Source organism: Gavialis gangeticus, unplaced genomic scaffold (genome assembly GCF_001723915.1).
Source record: "Gavialis gangeticus isolate Ggan-Ray unplaced genomic scaffold, GavGan_comp1, whole genome shotgun sequence".
NCBI classification, from domain to species: Eukaryota; Metazoa; Chordata; order Crocodylia; family Gavialidae; genus Gavialis; species Gavialis gangeticus.
This window is the reverse complement of record NW_017729006.1, coordinates 24,144,274-24,164,362: the sequence shown is the minus strand read 5'-3', so window position 1 is coordinate 24,164,362 and position 20,089 is coordinate 24,144,274. Positions and strand designations below refer to the sequence as shown.

At 42.2% G+C, this 20,089-nt stretch overlaps 1 protein-coding gene across 1 annotated transcript in view; it reads right to left on the bottom strand.

The window, feature by feature from the left end:
* Positions 1-20,075, bottom strand: part of ITGA9 (integrin subunit alpha 9) — a 456,855-nt gene extending 436,780 nt beyond the window's left edge. The window contains exons 1-3 of the mRNA XM_019508716.1: positions 19,897-20,075; positions 8,407-8,534; positions 7,446-7,552 (exon numbers count right to left, since the gene is read on the bottom strand). Of these exons, the coding sequence (XP_019364261.1) occupies positions 7,446-7,552; positions 8,407-8,534; positions 19,897-20,075 (414 nt within the window). The remainder of the gene's footprint in view (positions 1-7,445; positions 7,553-8,406; positions 8,535-19,896) is intronic.
* Positions 20,076-20,089: the final 14 nt, after the last annotated feature.

The following is a 20,089-nucleotide window of genomic DNA, read 5'->3' as shown; positions in this document are numbered from 1 at the left end:
CTACCCTGGGGGTCTTCAAGGGGAGGCTAGATGTACACCTTGCTGGGGTCATTTGACCCCAGTACTCTTTCCTGCCATGGCAGGGGGTCAGACTCGGTGATCTGCTCAGGTCCCTTCCGACCCTAGAAACTATGAAACTATGAATTCAGACTCAGGCTTTTTGAATGTCTGTCCCTAGCCAAAAAGCTCACTGCAATAAGCATAGCAAAGTAGTGAGCCTTTCTTTGAATATATTCACGTTTTTCATTCTTTCAGACTTCTCAGTTTGATGGCTGCAGAACTTAGTATTTTTCCAAGTTATTATGCAATTCAATATTTTTTCATGTACACTGTCACTTTGCTGCAGCCAGGAGGCTAGCATTTCATTTGCTGTCTCCCCACCATGTCAGGGCCTGCCTGCAGCTGGCTTTTTTTCTCCTGCTCTCCCCACAAGAAGTTGTTAATTGGATTACAGTGCAAGCTACCTGCACAGTTTAGTGCAGCTGAGGCCTGGGAAGTTACAGAGATGAACCACTGAAGCTGGCTACTAGCTCCCTACCTCACTATTACCTCTATGTAGAAGGAAGTTCTGAGCAAGGCTATGAGAAAAATCACAGGAGAGCAGATTGGAGGGCATGGTGAAAAAGATTCTCCAAAATAATCAACACATTTTAGGAGTGTTTTCAAATACAAGAGAAGTGCAACTGCAAGGGGATGTGGGAATCACAAAGGTATAAGTAACATGTTTTTGAATTCAGAGGCTACTGGCACACAATTTGGTCCCATCCTGCTGTGAAACCTGAAGGAAAGTGTTGCAGTACTGAACTAAAGATGCAAAATAAATGGACAGCTTTGCCTTTTCTCTTTGCTAAGTGCTAGCTCTGGGCTGTTAAAATTGCAGAGTGAGCTATGAAGCTCACCTAAACGGCTTTCAAACTGAGTCATTGATCCTGCAAAGAGCTCCATAAGGGCATAAAGTCAATAGGACTTCAGGGAGTTCAAATAAGTGACCTCAGATGAAATCCCTCTTGCAATTCACTATGTGGACTTTCACTTTAGTGCAGCTATTTTATTTTACATAGTGCATGAGTATAAAGTACTGTTGAGTTAGTAACTGAAAATGAAAAATGGTGGTATTTTTGAGAAAACAAGAAAACAATTGCATTATAACTGGACAGTATTTGGAAAAGTGAGATTCAAGTATGTGGTTTATCTCCAAGTTATAATGCCCTGCCCCTGGTTCCTTTCCCAGTGACAGTAAGGCAATAAATTTTTCAGTTTCAGTATGGAAAGAATTGGTAACTTAAGCTGTGTTACTTTCACACTCAGACTAATGCCAATGTTAATTCGTGATAATATCAAAGGTCAGAAGAATGTAGGTTAAGCAAGTTTGAATTTTATTCTAGGTATATTCTTTATCGTACCATATATAAAATAAAGCATGTAACACACACACAAAATTAGGGAAACCTACAAATGCTCACTTTTTCCAGGGAGTTTCTCTCACATGGGAGATCTTCTAGGCTGAGACCTGGAAAAATCTCTCACCCAAAAGGGGCATGTTTCTGCTAAAAGAAACTAAATGACCACTTGTACACTTCGTAGTTTCTACTAGGAGAGCATCAGTTCTCCAGACAGAAATGTAACATCCATATGTGGCAGACAAAATATATAAAAAATACACATACACACACTTTTTTTTAAGTCTTCAAGTCTTAAACTGAAACATAACAAAACTGATACAGTAATACAATGGCACACTGAAGGGCTGATCTTAAAAACACTTAAATCAATACTAAAATAACCAGTTTCTTCAATGACTGGTAAAAAAAAAAAATTAAAAAAAATCAGACCATAAAGAATTCAGGTCCTAGTGTAACAAAGTGCTGATGTGCTTCCTTCAAAGGTCACTTACCCTCAGGTCCTACTGTTCTTTGCAGGACTGATTAGGCTTAGCACCTTCAAGTAGTAAAAAATACACTTTCAATATTAACTTTTCTATTTTAAAACCTGACCTGGGAATTTAAGTAGAACCTGCATGCATGACTGCAAGAAATAATTTTCAATGTTAAATACATATTAGCGACATAATAAATTATTATGCCTAGGGACATAAGTTACACATAAACCAGTTTAAGTGATCAGAAACTGGTTTAAACCTGTTACAGAACAAAAGTGCAGTGCATATAAACCAGTTTCAAAATGGCCAAAACTGGTTTAAGATAAACCTGTAAATGTAGTATCAGACTGAACTGAATGAAGACAAAACGTTCTGTCCCAGACCCTTTCCTGGTTTAAGTTAAAATCAGAGTCCCCCAGCATCCCAGCATGCTTTTCAGCCCTGGGCTGGGCTGTCTGCTCCAGAGAGTGTGGCGCCCCCTCCACTCCAGCAGGCATGGAGGCATGGCCAGATGCCAGCCAACATAGCCCCTTAAGGCGAAGGGAGCAGGGAGGGAGTTTATTCCCCTCCCTTCCCCCTGGAACCCCAGCCAGGGTCAGGGTCCCTCCCACCTCACCACTTCAGGGGTAGGCATGTGGCCAGGCACTGGCCTAGCATGGCCCCCTGAGGCAAAGGGGGCAGGGAGGGGGTTTATTTATCTCTCCCTTCCCTCTCCCCACTCTTGCCTGGGGGAGGAGGGAGCAGGGTGGGGCCAAGGCAGAGCAGCCCCTGTCAGAGTCCCTTCCCCTCACCACTCCAGGGCTGGGGGCATAGCCAGATGCCAGCCAGCATGGCCCCCTATGGCAAAGGGGGCAGGGAGGAGGTTTATTCCCCACTCCATCCCCTCTCCCACGGGGGGACTGCATCCAGGGTCTGTCAGCCCCAGCCGCTGCATCCATTGCTCACCCCCAGCTAGGCAGACCCTGGCTGGGGTCCCCTGGGGGTAGAGGGGATAGAGGGCAAAATAAACCCTCTCCCTGATCACTTCACCTCAGGGGGCCATGCCAGCCAGTGTCTGGACACACACCTGCCCCTGCCCCTGCAGCAGTGAGAGGGAAAGGACCCTGACAGGGGCAGCAACCCTGTCATGGTGTCCTGGAGAGCACAAGCCTCTTTCCAGTTGAGACGCTGTGGTACAGACAGGAGAGGGGCAGGCAAAGCTACCACAACCTGTGCTGGGTGAGCAGTGGTGGTGGCAGCATCAGGGGCAGTTTGGGGGGCTATAACCACCCCTTTGAGCCCCACTACCACTGCTTGCCCCACACGCAAGCTGTGGCAGCTGTGCCTGCCCCACTCCCACCCACAGTGCAGGCCCACACACTGGGGATTGCAAGCCTCTTCCCAGGACACCGTGACACGGGCTGCTGTCCCTGTCAGGGTCCTCCCCACCACTGCTGCAGCATCAGGGGTAAGTGTGTGGCCAGGAGCCTGCCAGCATGGCCCCCTGAGGCAAAGGGGGGCAGGAAGAGGGTTTATTCCAAATTATTAAGATGCAGGACATGCACTACTCTTGAAGCTGACAATCACAGAAGTTACGAGCATCTCTGTCTTATGACCTCTCTATGCACTAACACAAACTCATTTAACTAGTGGTGTTTAAAACTACTTAGTTACATCAGTGAAAGTTTGTGCATAACTCACATTTCTGGTGTAAACTATAGAGACAGAAGCCAGTCTTTAATCAGCTCCCTACTGGATTAAACTCAACCAAAATTAGCCCCTTTTAAACTGATAATACAGTGCTTGCACAGGCATTCTTGTGCGTTAGCAAAGCAGATTTAAGTTAAATTAATACAATAAACTTTTTCATGTACTTCTGAAGTGCCCTTCACTACATGCAATTAGAGAAAGACTTGAGCTATGCTGGACTAGGGCCTTAGAGAGGGAGACAAGAGAAGAGACCCCTGCAGGAAATCTCCCTTGTGAATTCATCAGTGCTTCCACTGCTTCAGGATATGCTAAATGTGTCATGGAAGAGTAGCAGCAATGGGAAAACACACCCATGCTAAAAGAGATCCAGGAAAACAGATACTCGCACATGGAACACTAAACATCCCTCATCCAAGACTGAAAATATGTTCAAAGACAGTAAGCTACCATGTAACAGAGCTCAGACTCATCCACTCTGCCAAATAACCTGGCCCCTCTTCTAACTAGGGACTATGCCTGCAATAACCTCATTCCATTGTGGAAGCCACACAAATCCTTTCTACTCAAGATTTCTAGAAGTCTTCCCAGATGCTAAGCCTGTCTATGAAAATTCCCTCCCAAACCTTCCTCCTACAAGCACCCTACCTTGGTACCTACCCAGGCAATTAACAGCTTAAAGGAACCACACTCATGCTGATTCCTTACCCATTCCATCTGCCCTCTTTTCTGTTGCTGACATGGTTTTGGTGTTATCTACCTGAACTTGAGAATAACTACAGAGACTGACAGCATCTATCATCCTTTGAACTAGAACATACACATACACGCACACAGGCAATGTGTAGGGGGTGCACGCAGGTGCACATGCACCCCCTGAGAGTGGTGGTGCACCCCCTACAAGCAGGCGGTTGCTGCTTGCCACCCTCCCCTTCTCCCGCCACCATCTGCAGGTGGTCAGCGATCCCCACTGGCCGTTGCTGGTGGCATCTGCAGGTCATCACTGACCCCTGGTCAGTGCTTGCCACCTCCCCCACCCCACTGCCGACAGCACCAGTGGCATCTGCGGGAACTCCTGCTTACCATCACCGTGCTCCCACCACCACCGTGCCCCCCCAGCCACCAGGGGCACACGTCATTCATGCATACACATCCACCTTAGAAATAACTATTGTCTGGCAACATGTCTACATCTGGCTATATGACCGTAACGCTATGGATACCCTAGTCTGAACTGCTCTCTTGGCTTCTCAAATGAAAACAGGCATTCTTCTGATTCAGTCAATTACTAAGAAGATCAAAGAGATTCTATATTTTGTACGGTGTCCTTTTTGTAAATGGCAGACTATTCCTAGGCTGGCTCAAGTTCATGTGCAGGATCAACTGTGTACCAACCTGGATAGGAAAGTCCACTTGGGCTACAAACAGATGTTAAATTTATCCTGGAAGAAACCATTTTCTCCCAGGACAAACCTTAAAAAAGATTCATAAAATAAGAACTACTAACAGTTTGTGCCAGGACATTGTAGAGTGTGTCTAAACAGTTGTCCCAGGATTGCATCACTGAATCAATGACAGAAAAGCAGCAGTTTCACAGTAGCTAGGGTCAGGAGGGACCTGAACGGAACATCTAGCCAGGCCCCCTGCCACAGGGAGGAATGAATGCTGGGTTCACAAGACCCCAGACAGGTGATCATCCAACCTCCTCTTGAATTTGCCCAAGGTAGGGGCGAGGACCACTTCCCTGGGAAGTTGGTTCCAGATTTTGGACACCCTAACTGTAAAATATTGCCTTCTGATCTCTAACCTAAATCTATTCTCCATCAGCTTATTACCATTATTCCTTGTCACCCCAGGTGGTGCTGGGGAGAAAAGGGCTCTACTTATTTGCTGTTGATCTCCCCTGATGAGTTTGTAGGCAGCCACCAGGTCCCCCCTCAGCCTCCTCTTGCTGAGGCTGAACAAGTTCAGGTCCCTCAATGTCTCCTTATAGGGCTTGTCCTGCTGCCCTCTCACCAAACAGGTGGCCCTCCTCTGAACCCTCTCCAGGCTGGCCACATCGCTTTTGAAGTCCAGTGTATTCAGTCACTAACTAAACCCTGATTGGAAGAGCAATGTGTGTAATGCCAATCCTGAAACTTTTCTATTCCAAGATAAACACAACATCTGTTCCTAGCCTTGGAAACATGAACCTCAGGAATTGATGTTCTAGTATGAAAAACCTATTTAATAACTGCAAGTTTATACTATGGGCTTTATGAAACTGCTTTTCAACTTTACAGGTTGTTTTATACCCAGGCTAAGTACAGACAGTTAAAAAGCCCAAGGCTGAATCGATTCAATCTTCTTAGGTTAGTCTAAGCTGCATAGATTGAATGGATAAGCAAGCAAACAGACATTCACTTTTGATTCTGGAAATGTAGTCACATGCCTGCAGTGGCCCAGGCCAGAAGCCTGAGTTGGGGTCGGGGTGGTGGGGAGGTATTTCTGAGGGAGGTGCAAAGCATCCTCGGATGCTGGGTGTTAGCTTGAATCTGGTGGGATTTTGGGACAGAAGTTCAATAAACTGATTTAACCTAAATCAGTTAAGTCTCATATGATTCTTTGGGTGATTCTGATATCTTTTATTAGACCAACTTAAATAGTCGGAAAACAATTTTTAAGGAAGCTTTAGGGTTAAAAAACCCTTACATTCATCCAGGTTTATCTTAAACTGGTTCCAGCCATTTTGAAAGTGATTTGTGTGCACTGAACTTCTGTTGTGTTCTGATCATTTATACTGGTTTATGTGTAATTTCTGTCCCTAGTCCCAGGGGCTCTGTACTATCTATCCTTTAAGAAACTGATAAATCAGCAAGTTGTTCTGTAGGAAATTTATGAACAGTAATTATTCACATAAACTAATAGTGCACTGTCATTTGAAACATAGTACACATAGTAGATTTCTGATACCTAAATGGAGTAGCTTAGAATCTGAACACTGCTCAGGATAGTCAAGTATGAAATTGAAATTCACTTTTCAGAAATAATATGCAATATTTTCTTAACATTTGCTGTTTCAGTGAACATTCCTACGCATCTACTGTACTTGTATGCTAAAATACCATAGAAAGCAAGAACCACTAACACTGCTGAAAAACCCAGGCAACAAAGTCATTTTAAAAGGTAAACAATATTCACAGGGAAAAAAAAACTACTGTATTTGGCCAGCTATATTTGTGATTCATTTGAGCACTTGTGTGTTTCAGAAGTTTTGAGCATTGAGAACACAATTTCATGAAGATACAAACTGGGACAAATTTTGCCTCTGAGCAGACATTCACATCAGCTCACACTGACTTGAATATTTGCTTATGAAGAGTGTCAAAAAAACTAACAAACTGCCCTTTCAAGTAATATTGATTGCTATCTCTGCCACTTCATCAACAGACAATACCAGCACACTTACAAAAGCATGTAACTGTAACCCTTAATGTGATGCCTTTCTGACAAGTTTTGACATGCAACACATGCTACAACAGTGTGTATGTATTAAACTTACCTCCCCTTGTGCACAACCTGCAAAGCAAATAAACTATCAGACACATTTAGAGGAAAACAAAGTTCCATTCATCCTGTTCAAAGGTTTAGCGCTCGGAAATTTGGAGGAAGCCCTTAGGTGACAAGTCAGGTGTGACTGCTTTGAAGTCTTCTTTCTATAAATAAGCTTTCTTAGCTGGGGCTCCTTTTCCCTTCCGTTTGAAGGAAGGGACTATCAAGTTAGCTGCCCAGAAAGCTGGTCTCTGTCAGTCACTAGTAAAGACATTAATCTTGACGTGTTTGGCATTAGAGTCATACGACTGAGATTGCACTAATGAGATAAAGGGAAAGAGGAACTTACCAGCACACTCCCACTAGCCGTGGGTTGTCTGGCCAGGCTTACTCCCATCCATTCATCGTCCCTATCCTCCTTACAGGTCTTTCCACAGGACATGCCCCGAGTATTGCCTTAGAAAGAAAGGGGGGAAAAATAGTACGGGAAAGGATGCTTTTAGATTTTTTTTCATCTATACCACACCCTGATAAGGAAATAGCCTAAACAATTAAACAGATCTTTTCTATCTTTCACTCTAGTTATTAATTTTCAGCCATATTAATCACGATGGATGCTATAGAAATGGATAGCACCAGACAGTCCCTCTCCTGAAAAGCTCACAATCAAAGTGCTCCAGCCAAAGAACACTTCAGCACGTGCATAATTTTACTCAAGCAATTAGCAAGCCTACTTTAGCATGCAAGCTCCTGGGAACAGGGACCACTCTTGGCCAGCACCTTGCAGAATGGGGACTCAGTCCCATTAACCATTTGCACCTCAGAAAAACCCAAATAAAGCAGTAAAGAAGAGACAACAGCTTCACTCACATTCATTTAATAAAGGCTTATCCCAAAAAATAAGGTTTTCTTAAATGAGTCTAAGCAAAGCTGCTACCTTTTCTTCAGGCTTCAGGCCTATGGATGACCAGAGAGAGCCCACAGAGCAACCAAATACTCCCTAAAGGGAGCACATTTCCCCCCCATTTATCAAGTAGGCCAGGATTCTGTAACACTGAAATAAATGGAAGATCTGCTACTGACTTTAATAGCACCAAGCTCCCAATATATAAAAACCATCAGCAAAATCTAGTTTGTTGAAAGTATAAAGACCATGAGCAAAAAGCTTTGTGTATTATCACTCTGACTTAAACAGAGCTTGATGGGAATCTGTTCAATGATTTTGGTGGTCCAAGGGCTTGAATCAATCCCTAAGATTTTCCTGAGGATTTCAAATCACTGGAAAATAAAAAAGTGGTGTAAGTACTTACCACGACCCATATCCAGCTCTGTGCACCTCCTGTCAGGATTGGTGTGGACTCGACATTTAAACACTGCTCCTGGAGACTTAACAGAGGTGCTGTATTTAGAATCTGCCTTTGGGGCACCGACCAAGACCCTGGAAACCAAAAAAGCAGAGTAACAAGTAATTAGCTGCATGAAGGGCGGGGGGAACAATAAGGTTCATGTTACCAGTGCTTTCTCAACAAGAGAACTTTTCTAATGATCTTGCAACATGACAACAATGAATCAGAGACTGAAAACAACACACGCAGTGAAGGCATTTTTCTTCAGTTAACTCATAAATTCTTGGAACAAGCTAAAATTTCCATTCAAAGCATAACACATTTAAGACAATTTCCCTCCCCCCCAAAAATAAGCAGTTAGGAAAGTATTAGGTCAGACAACAGCAGCTGCATCTATTTTAACTCATTCTAACCAGTTTCATCAACCTACAATCCAAAGTAATCAATACGGACATCCGTGAAAGGAAGGAAAGTGAATCTACATTCTTTTACTCAAGAGAAAGATCGGTAGAGCTGTTTAACTTGAAGATATCCTATGCCCTGAAACTTAAGGCCTCTTATATAAATGCTGCTTCAGAAAGCCAGGACTCCATTTCTTCAATGATGCTTTGTCATCACTGATACAGTGTCAAAGCTGCAAAGACTGTACCTAAATTATTTATACCATAAGTGAAAAAACAACATCAAAGGAAAGTTTTAAATCATAAAGATTTCAGAATCACATAGCTCTGGCTTGTGATGACCATCATTTAGCTGCATTCATTTTATAATGAATTACCATGAGGTGACAAAAACAAAATGAGATATCACTCACAAGTGGGAGAAATGGATGGTTTGGGGTTTGAGGAGGTAAGAATGTATATATGAGTTTATAAAGAAAGGCAGAAAATGGTAGATTTGCATCTTTATAGACTAACTAAATCAGATACATATAGCATACACTTTCTTAAGCAGAAGGTTTACTATATCCGATGCAAATCTACCCTGCCTTCTGCCTCACTTCAATCTAAGCGGCTAACTACCTCTCTCCATATAGAGGAAGCCAATCCACATGCCACCAACCCCTTCCTCTTCCTTCCTATTATTTTGTAAATTTGAATCCATGTGTGGGAAAGTAGGGCAGATTTAGGCAGAGTGACATCCAAACACAGGCTTTGAAACTAGAAATATTCTGTTTTTCCAAGATTTTTGTTCATCCTACTTACCAAGCTCTAATTATGTTCGATCCTCAACTGTCTTCCACTGTTATCATTTTAAATATGCTGAGGGAAACATCTAAATCACAATTAAGCCTACATGCAGATGACAAGCATAGAGCAGTACTGTGTTATATAAGGAAGGTATCATTAGGATTCTATACTATTCTTAAGAAATTATTTGGGCAATAAGTTTTCACCGCTACTTTGACATGTCCTTCGTTGGTTGATGAGACTAAAATGTGTCCTGGCATTTAAAAGAAATGCAGGGGAAAAGAAAATCCACATTAGAGGACTGTTTTTTCTGTATTTAACAGGCTAAGTGTTGTATTGCAGGCGTTTGACAGCGTCTGCACTCAATAATGCAAGTCATGTTTTCACAAGTGAGAAGAATTAAAGCCTGAAATACTTTAATAGCTGAAATCTACAAAGCCTACACGCACTGGGGAGCCTGAAATAATAGCTCTAGATAGAAATCCCATAAGGCAGGAGGCAGACTGAAATCAGAATGCCAATCATTTCAACTGCACAGGCAATGAATGAATGTCATTCACTTATTGACATTCATGAGGTCTAAAAAAATAAATAAAGGGGGATATTACTAGCTTAAAGAGGTATTGGTTTATATTGCAAGTGGCAAGAAAATATTTCTGTAACCAGCCATAACAATAAGATAACAGAGAGGCTACCACTCAGCTTTGGTTTATGAGTGCAGATCCATTGGAACTATGCCCTTCTTACAATCAGGGTGAATTTAGCTTCACAGTTCTCAAATGAGAAGGGGAATAAGGAACCTAACTTACAATCATGACCCTCTTAAAAAAGCTTGTAGGAATGGGGGAGATGAGAAATTGATGAGAAAGTATCTGAGCAGGATGTAGGGAGGAATTATATTCTCAAAATCAACTTGACCATATTTCCAGGCACAACCTCAATAGCAAGTCCATCCAATGGGTCAAAATGAAATAGGATGCAAATGTAACACGTCAACATTTGTTACTAGGACTTGAAAGAGTTCCCGGAACTCACCTAAAACACATGAACATTTTCTCTTTCAGCACACGTTGTACATATCTGAACTTTCTGGAGGTGGCTTGTTTATTGTAACTTATTTCCTAGGAGAAGCCTGACTGAGGATGGTGTTAACAAGACCCCCATCTGTGACAATGCACACAGGCTGGCAAGCTACGGAGCTTTACCTGAAGCTCAACTGATGATTTTGTTCTGCACATCCTTAGCTCAATACCCAATGTGTCAGGCAAAATGGTGGACACCACAAGACAATACTTATGATTTCTCACCAATTAAACAACATTATTCTACATCACTGTAAAAAGGGCACGCCTAGTAAGATGTATGTAAGTCTGTGAAACATAACTCTTCCATTTAACTAAATCAATTTGACTCTTTCCAACCAGCAGACCTAGTTAGAAGACCGTTATTCCTGCCGTAAAGCTTTGAAGATCCTATTCAATAAAAGCAGTGCCTCCTTTGATTTTAACCTTCATGGGGATGGAAATGAAAGAAAAAAAACCCCTCAGGTTAAAACACTCTTAAAATCTTTACTGGTATTTTTTTTTGAGAAAAATGTTACAACAGAAGATATTTTTCTTAGGTACCATACCAAAACAAAACACAGGCAAGTTTAATATATGCTAGCCTTGCCTTACAGTGTCATGGATTCCTGCCTGGCCTAGACATGGTAAATATGTAAATAATCCATAAAAGAAAAACCTTATTCATTCTTTTACTATAGTCAGGCAACCTTCCAACCTCTCCCAACCAGTTTAACCAACTTGGGTTTAAATAGCCTAATTCTGTGGTACAATGTGATTTTGAAGCACAACCCTAGAACTGTTCAGTTGTTAAGTAGTGCTATTCAATCAGTTTTCCAGCCTTTACCCAAACCAGTCATATGGGCAATTTTATTTTTGCAAGAGCTATCACCTTGCACAAGCTCTTGGCACAGCCAGAAAATTCTACAGGAGGTTTCTGAAATCTCTGGCTAATAATTTAAAAATTAACTGGAAAGCAAATACCAGTAGAAGAAAGAAATTGCCTTTCACTAGCAAACAGCATAGGGTCTGACTATTTTAAAACATCATTGCCTCTAATTTTAGAACAAAAATTCAACAAAGCACATTTTGGAAAAGGGGAAGGGAAAATAAAGGATTAAAATCCTTATATTTTAGAGTCTCCAAATTTGAGCATTAAGACTACACTCACTCCCATGCTGTATAACTTCCAGAAGCGCATATTCTTAAGATTCAGCAACCCAAGAAAGGATTTTGTTTTATTTTTGTTATTGTGGGAAAGCAAGGTGGAAGTGGTAAGTTTTCTATTTCATTTGGAAGGGAAGAAGGTTTGTGGTCTTTGTGATGGCTGCTGTGAGTGCTATTTACATTTAACTACAAAAATCATGAGCTACATGCAATGGGTTTACAGGAGCCTGTGGGGTCTTGGCCATCATGTAATTGCTACTTCGATTTTATGTTGGAACCCAAAGGATAATCCCCACTGCACCTTCCAAACAGTCTTTATAACCCTCTATCACAGCCAAGAACACCAGCAAAATATCTCAGAATCTCTGGACCCCTTCTTGGCTTTCTGGAGGCATCAGATGCAAGATGCTTCTTCTCCTCTGGGGACAAAATGCCAATTTCCAGACTGACAAAAGAAAGTACTAGCTAGTAGGCCATGAGATCATTTATGCTTCCGTCTACATTTTTCTCTGTTTTGTGCCTGCATTGTATTTACTTTCCACAGGGATTAACTGCCACCTTGCTGCTGACTAGCCCTAAGGACAAACAGCTTTAGAAATCAGAATGGTGTACTCGGCTAGAAATACAGTGCACAAAAAGTGTTGAGTGGTTTCAGTGGCATGGAGAGATGCCAAGAATATCAGCATCTTTCTACAGTGCGCCAAGACTGATTAGACAGCCATAACTCAAACACTGTACACCTCACCTCAGTGCAATGTTAAGTGGAAGAGATGAAACATCTTTAAATAGCCTCATAGACTACAAAAGAGTTATAAAAGGAGCAGCAACATGGAGCACACTTCTTCAGTACCTCCAAGGACTCCAGCTTGACTCCTTCTGACCAAGATTACCTGACCTCTCCAATTCCTTTAAAAAATAAAAAAATAAAATGGGGTACTGACAGATGTTCAGGCCCTGCTTTAACTCATGGCGCTTTACATAAAGCACCATGAGTTAGAGCATTACCCCCTCCCCTGCCCTGTCAATCCAACAGACATTCACCTTTGGGACTAGGTGACATTCTTGCAGCCTGGGCAGTCCCAAAGGTGTGACATGCTCATAGTGAGAAGCAGCCACAAACCCCTGGCTCTTGACAAGACCAAAGCAGGTGGATATGGGCTGAAAGCAGGTATCTCTGCAGGTTCCAAGGATGCCAACACAAGCTGCATCCCAGAAATACTCAAGAAGGCTGGAGAAGGGATGTCCTTCTGACAGCCCAGCCTTGACGTTGCAATAAAAATTAACCCTAGGGAACACAAGTTCTCTAAAGTGCTCTGAAGTAGAGTGTCTTTATCAATACCTCATTTGATGAGGGTTAATTTTTTGCATGATCAGCCACTTTAAAATTGTTCTGCAGCCATGCACATCACAGCACAGCTATACAGCGCTTTCAGGGGGCCAACTGCACAAAAAAAGTGTAACTGCTGTCTGTGTCCATAATGCCATTGGTTTGACCACTGCATGCAGAAGTGAGAAGATAGTTACTCTGAAGTCACTGACAGACAATGTAAGATGATAGTAACACTAAGTTAACTTACGTTGCACTTCCAGAGCACCAATAGAATTGCACTGTGAAATGCCTGTGGTCTCTCTAGGCAACATGCCAACAGAAATGTAACACTCCCTTTCCTTCATGTGGGTCCTCTCCTCTCCTCCTCCTTTCTGGGTCACAACAACAGAGAGCATCAAGATGCTAAGTCCTGGCCTATTATGCATATTAATCAACTGTTTGATGTCACACTAACCCTCATGTTTCAGGCACAATATATGGGGGTTATGAGTAGGAAGATACACATGAAGTAACAGCATAAAAAAGGAGGTTCATTCCTCCTTTTGACTATGGCTCACAGTGGCTAACTGTGGAACCTGACAGACTACATTACCTCTATGTGCCAAATCATGCTGCCAGAAAAAATGAGGCTATTGCACTATGCCTGTTACACTGCTGGGGGGAGGAGAGAGAAGAGGAATGAATTAATAAAGTGATTTTAAAGAAAGATTTGGTTAGTGATTCATGTTAGGAAATTAAAGTTTTCATTAGGACCAAATTGTTACTCTTTGTTTCTCCTCTCTCTCTGGGAAAACAATTCCCTCATGCTATTTGTTGAGTTTTATTCCAAGCTTCAAAACTATCCAGAGGCTAAGAGCACTTAGGCTTGTCTAGGTTCCAACTGAAAATAACCACCTGGTTCCTTGCTCTGTTGAAAATAGCAATGAGGAAGAGCTGTGTAAAATCTTTCAAGATTTAAACTGAAAAATCCTCTTGAGGAAGGAAAACAAGAAATGACATCAGGAGATAACAATAAGCTGAATACTTCTGCTGACAACAAACTCTTCACAATTCTAAAATCATGTAAAAATAACTCCTAGGAGGAAATATCCATACAGTCAACAATTTTACAGTAAAGGCATTATTCATGCCACTGTAATGAAGGTTGCATTCTCAAAGATTTTATCAATTAACAATTGTGCGTGTCATTGTATGGGTGACTATGATAAACATAAATATAAATTTGACTATCTACATTTGTGGCTGATAATTTGAACTAAGCACTTTTTCTTAAGAAAGTCTGATCATTTTTACTATAAACACTTTTTTGAAAAAAAAATCACTCCTTTCATTAAATCACTATTTTATGTTCAAGAATCAAAACCTGCATTTCCTTAACTCTGACAACATCTAATACAAACTGATGCTTTGTACTATGTGAAAATGAAAGATCAAAACCCCAAAGTTTATGAATTGATTATTACATTTAATTTTTCAATTAAAAATAAAGATATTAGCATGTGAGGAAAAACTTGCAGACACAATGCACTTTATTGTGAGTGTATGATAAGGATCATATTAAGTGAATGTGGGACCCTGGGGCCATGGAGAATCAGAACTCAGAAATGCCATTACAACAATGCCCAAATGCAATAGCACATTAGCAACAATAATTATGAAAGATGATAGCCCCATCAACCCAGTTTATAGTGCATCACACATCTCTGCAAGATTATGCAACATTTATATCATCAGGGTACACGAGCAAGGAAAACTCTCCATGGCTCAATATGTTCATCATTTGTTAGGCAAGATACATGCGTGTACAAACCAATAAAAATATTATCCAGTAACTTTGCACATCTATACAGGCATGAGATTTTCAAGTCATGATTTCTATTTAGGCTAAGAAGAAAAAAAAGACATTGGTAAGGAGAAATGTACAAGGACATGATAGGACAGTAATTAAGCACATGATCATGAGCCTGGCAAGGGATGGGACTCTGTAAACCTCACTTTACTTCAGTTGACTCAGGCATAAGAAAGTTAGCTCCATATGAAGGTATAAAAGGTACAACCATACATAGACCTTCTTTGAGGAACAAAGGTTTTCGAATATAAAAGGTTTGCCCAGTGCTTTTTGAGAGTGATTGTATTTAGTTTTCTAAATATGCTTTGTGAGACATGGTTTAGCAGTATTTGGAGAAAATGGGAAGTTCCCCATGCTCGGAGTATGCCTGACTCCTGCATAGAGAGGGGTTCTGTGGAAAATATGAAAAAGATTGACTATGCTCTAATTTGAGCCAAAAAGAAATTTTATCTTGTTCTTTGACCTTGTATAATCAATATATAGTAAGAGCATCACTATAAATAATAGCCTGGATTCAGTTAAAATAGACCAGTAATACTGTGGGACCTGTGGTACACAACTAAAGAGAAGCAGCAAACACTGCACCAACAGCAATTCCCTCCCTCCCTACCAGGATTTTTGGCTGCTCACTAATGAATCTGACCTTTTTTTTTTTTTTTTTGTATTTTAGAAACAAGATTTTTTTAAAAAACAGCTAATGATTTTTGGATGCATTCATTTTTGGATGCCGATTATCAGACACCTTTAAAAGAGCCCAATTGTCAACAGGTTGGAGTGAGGCAGTTTCTGAAAATCAAGTCGTCTGAGATGGGCTGGACTTTTGAAAATCTTGGTCTTATATCTATATATAAATTACCTCCTATGAGCCATTCACTCCCTGCCCTCAGTTTTTATAAAAAAAATGTAGTTTGCACTGTAGAGGATACTAGGTGTTAAATTCAGAATTGAAACACGTTTTGTAAAATAAAAATGTAGATCTACAAAATCCTACAAAAATAATGCAGCTTTCAAGAAACTTTTGCCTAAATGTAAATGAAAACCTTTTTTTAGCTGACTGACATCATTCTACAATGTTATTAATCAAAACCTGGCAGGACTTATGTTAATGAAGGACAAGCAGGAAATGAAACTGACTAGTTTTGCTTCATTTCCTAAAATGAGCGAGATGCAAAGAAAAAAAAAGTAAACAAGAAGAAATGATCAGAAGGCTTTCCATTCTCGTAAGCAGAGCCACTGCGATCCGCCTATGCAATAAATGACATGATTTTCTTCTCTGCTGTATTTCCTTCAGCTGACACTACATTATTATCACTCAGAATCCCATGCCAAAGCATGTTATGCACAATGGGGCATTTGTCGTTTTGCTTTTCCTATTTTTTGCTGATTGGGGGGACAAGTTTAGTGCCATTTCAAAATGAGGGCTTTTTTGTTACTGTGAAAGAGCTTGTTTCTTGATATTTACAGATAACTCCTTAAGAATAAATAGTGCATAGAAGTCACCATGCAGACAGGCAAAGCATACAAGTACTTGTGAATCAAAGAGTGTGAAAGAAATTCATTTTAGAGAGCTGGAAGCCAGCCTGAATACATTTATTTATATCACAGTGTATTACAGTTCCAACATCAACAGCTGAGTAATCAATCCACATCTAAAAGATAAAGACAAGCTTTGTGGACATTTACTGGCATCAGTGGTTCCTACTTGCACTTAAAGTGCACCATCTTACATCATCTAGGTTCAAGTAAGGGAAGCCAGTTTTAAATCTAACAAAGAAGCTCCAGGCCCAGACAGAGATGGACGGAACATGTTCCAAGACTCTTTGAATCAACAGAAAACAGTAAACTTGCCAGTTTACATAATTGTGTGAGATGTAAGCAGTTCCTCACTCTAAAACTGTGTACAGATACAGGAGACGACTCCCAATCTGCAAGTAGTTCTCTTGTCTTTAAGAACTTCTCCTTTACTGCAACATGGACTGCAGAGAACTCCTCTTTCCAAAGAGATCAAAACTATCAATGCTAAATATACTATTCCCAGTGGAGGTTACTGCTCCTAAAACTTCCTTTTTCATGCAGCATGATCTATCACATTTCATATCACATGAGTTTGCTGTCAGATTACATAAAAGACTTTATGGGAAAAAAAAGACAGTTGACAACATGGAAGAAGGATAGAGGATGTCCCCATTTAGCTAAGGGGCCCAGAATGTCACTGCTATTGCTGACATCAGCATTTTTAAAAACGGCATTAACTGCATGTGCTAAAACTCTAATTTCCACAGACACCTGAGTTTGCACCTGCAGGATGAAGCATCAATCCAATCATGCACACATGCTGCATTCACTTCCACAGCTGCATGTTCCAGTCACAGCAGCTGCTGCTGAACTACTTTCTAGAATAACTACCAGTTTGAAGGTCTTCCCTTGTAGACTGCAATAAGGTGAAACCCCAGCTACAAGCTTGCAGAAGGAAAAAATCCCAGGGCTGGATTTCCTTGACTGCCTCCTTTAACATTTGAATTCAGAATATTTAATTAACTCCAGACAGGGACACCAACATTGCTTTTAGCTTATCCCATTGTAGTTTGGAAAAAAAAAACTTAACAACAAATGGACACTCAGGGAGAATCTCTGTCTTCCCTTGGCCACAAAACACATCACCTTTGTCTAAATTAGAAATTAAAACGCGATTAAAAGATTCGGCTACACTGAGACACCTTTCTGAAGTAAAAAGATGCATACATTCTAAATGGTGTCTGGTAGTTTGTGCCTCCTGTTGCTTTTCTAGAAATACATGAACATTTCAGTCCCTCGCAAAACTTTTCCAGCAGCTTCCAACAGCGTGTGTCCAAGACAGAGCATAATTACTTTATTACCATAATGCATTCGAAGTACACATCAGCTGACCTCACTTACATTGGAGGTTTAACAAAAATGTCAGATCCAATGCTGTTTCCAAGCCACAGGAGGAGACACAACATTTTTTGCAATAAAAGAAAAAAAAAAGTGGTTAAAAACAAGACTGAATGTACATCCTTCTTGCTGTGAAAAATCATTGCCTTCTTATTTAGTTACCAACTGAAAGGTACTGAAAGGCACTGACAGAGATGCAGTATGCTGTTCTTTAGGCATATTACACAGCCAGCATTGAAATGCACAGGTAAATTGCCCAGTTGCAAGATGTTTTTTAAACAGAAAAGCTTTTATTTTCAACTCCTCCTGTGTGCAGTATGTCTAGGAAGATAGCAGGCTATTCTTTCAAACTTCTGAAGACATGTTAGTTGACACCAGAGCTTTAAATCAATGGGTGTGGTGGACTCAGAAAATCTAATCTGCTGTTTCCAGCAACAGGCAGTGGAAAAGCTACTGTAAATAATAAACACGCCCTTGACAGCAAAAATCACAGTTTAGCTCCATTTGTTCTGGGCTAGTTCCATTACATACAAGACTGAAGCAGAGCTCCATTTTAACAGAAGGGTGCTCTCCTACACATTAAGCATGGGATTTTAATCTTGCATTATGCATGGATCAGCATAATATTTAGAGACTGAACCTTGTTCTGCTTGAAGCCAGTGTGGAAAACTAGGAAGAAACCCTGGCATCACTGACCTTCATGAGTTCACCCTGAATTTCTGCCACACCAATAAAACAGTCCAGGCCAAAACAAATCAGTCTTCAGTGCTTCTCTAGTTCTTCTAGATGGTCTCCAGAAGGAGACTCTCCTTCCCCAATTTTGGACTAAGAAAAAAAATCCAGTGCTGTAGCCCTGGTGTGACAGTTTCATGGGACTATGCTTTGTGTTACAAAGGCAGCAGGCAGAATAGATTTGCATCCTGAGGACTAACTGGACTAGCAGACACTTTCCTAAGCAGCTGTTGGCTTCAAGGGATGCTGGAAAGCCCCAAAGTTCACTGAAAGTCCCTAGCTGGTTTCAGACTTCAACCAATGTGGGGAATTAAGGTAGAATCGTAGAAAATTAGGGTTGGAAGGGACCTCAGGAACCAACCTCCTGCTCAGAGCAAGACCATCCTCCTGCTCACAGCAGGACCACCCTGCAACTAAATCATCCCAGACCAGGCTTTGCCTACCCAGCTCTTAAAAACCTCCACGGATGGAAAGTCCACCGCGGCTCTGGGCAGCCTGTTCCAGTGCTTTACTGCCCTCCTAGTGAGAAAGTCGTTTCCCAAAATCTAACCCAAACTTCCCTTGCTGCTACTTGTTCTGTCATCTGCCACCACGGAGAACAGGCTGGCTCCATCTCCGCTGGAACCGCCCTGCTGGTAGCTGAAAGCTGTGATTAAATCCCCCCTTGGTCCTCTTTTCCCCCCGTTACATTCCTCAGCCTCTCCTCGCCAGCCCCTACCGCTTAAGGCACCTCTTGGGCGATAGGTCTGGAAGAAGACGGGTCCAACATCCCACTGAGGAGATGCTGACAGACCAGGCGGCTACAAGAGTCACCGCCAGGGAGAAGCAGGGCTGGAAGGGACCTCCAGAGAGCACTAGCCTACTCTAGCACCCTGCCCGATAACAACCATGACCAACTCTACCGATCCTACCCTCTACCCATCTACGGTTGGGCTACATATGAGGGGGGGAAACCCACTCTCTCACTGGGAGGGCAGCCGAGCACTGAGAGGAGCTGTGGGCTCTCCATCCTTGGGGGTGTCTAAGACGGGGGGGGTGCCGAGGTGGGGATGGTCCGGCTCTGGGCAGCCGCCCTCATTTCCCGGGCCCCGACCTCCCCTGCCCACCCAGCAGCGCGGAGGAAGCTCGGGACCATGCCCTGCTCCAGCCAGAGCAGCGCCCGGGCTTCGCCGACAGCAGGAGGAGGAGGACGGGGGCGCAGGCAGCACTCACCAGCGGGTGCTGTCGTGGGAGTGCTCCAGCACGGAGTAGCCGAAGAAGGAGCCGTTGGGTCCCTGGAAGAGGACGGCGTGGTCCAGGTCCACGTTGTAGGAGCGCGCCAGCGCCAGGCACAGCACAGCCGCCAGCACCCGCCAGCCGCCCCGCTCGCCCGGCCGCAGCCAGCCAGCCATGCCGCGCGTCCCCC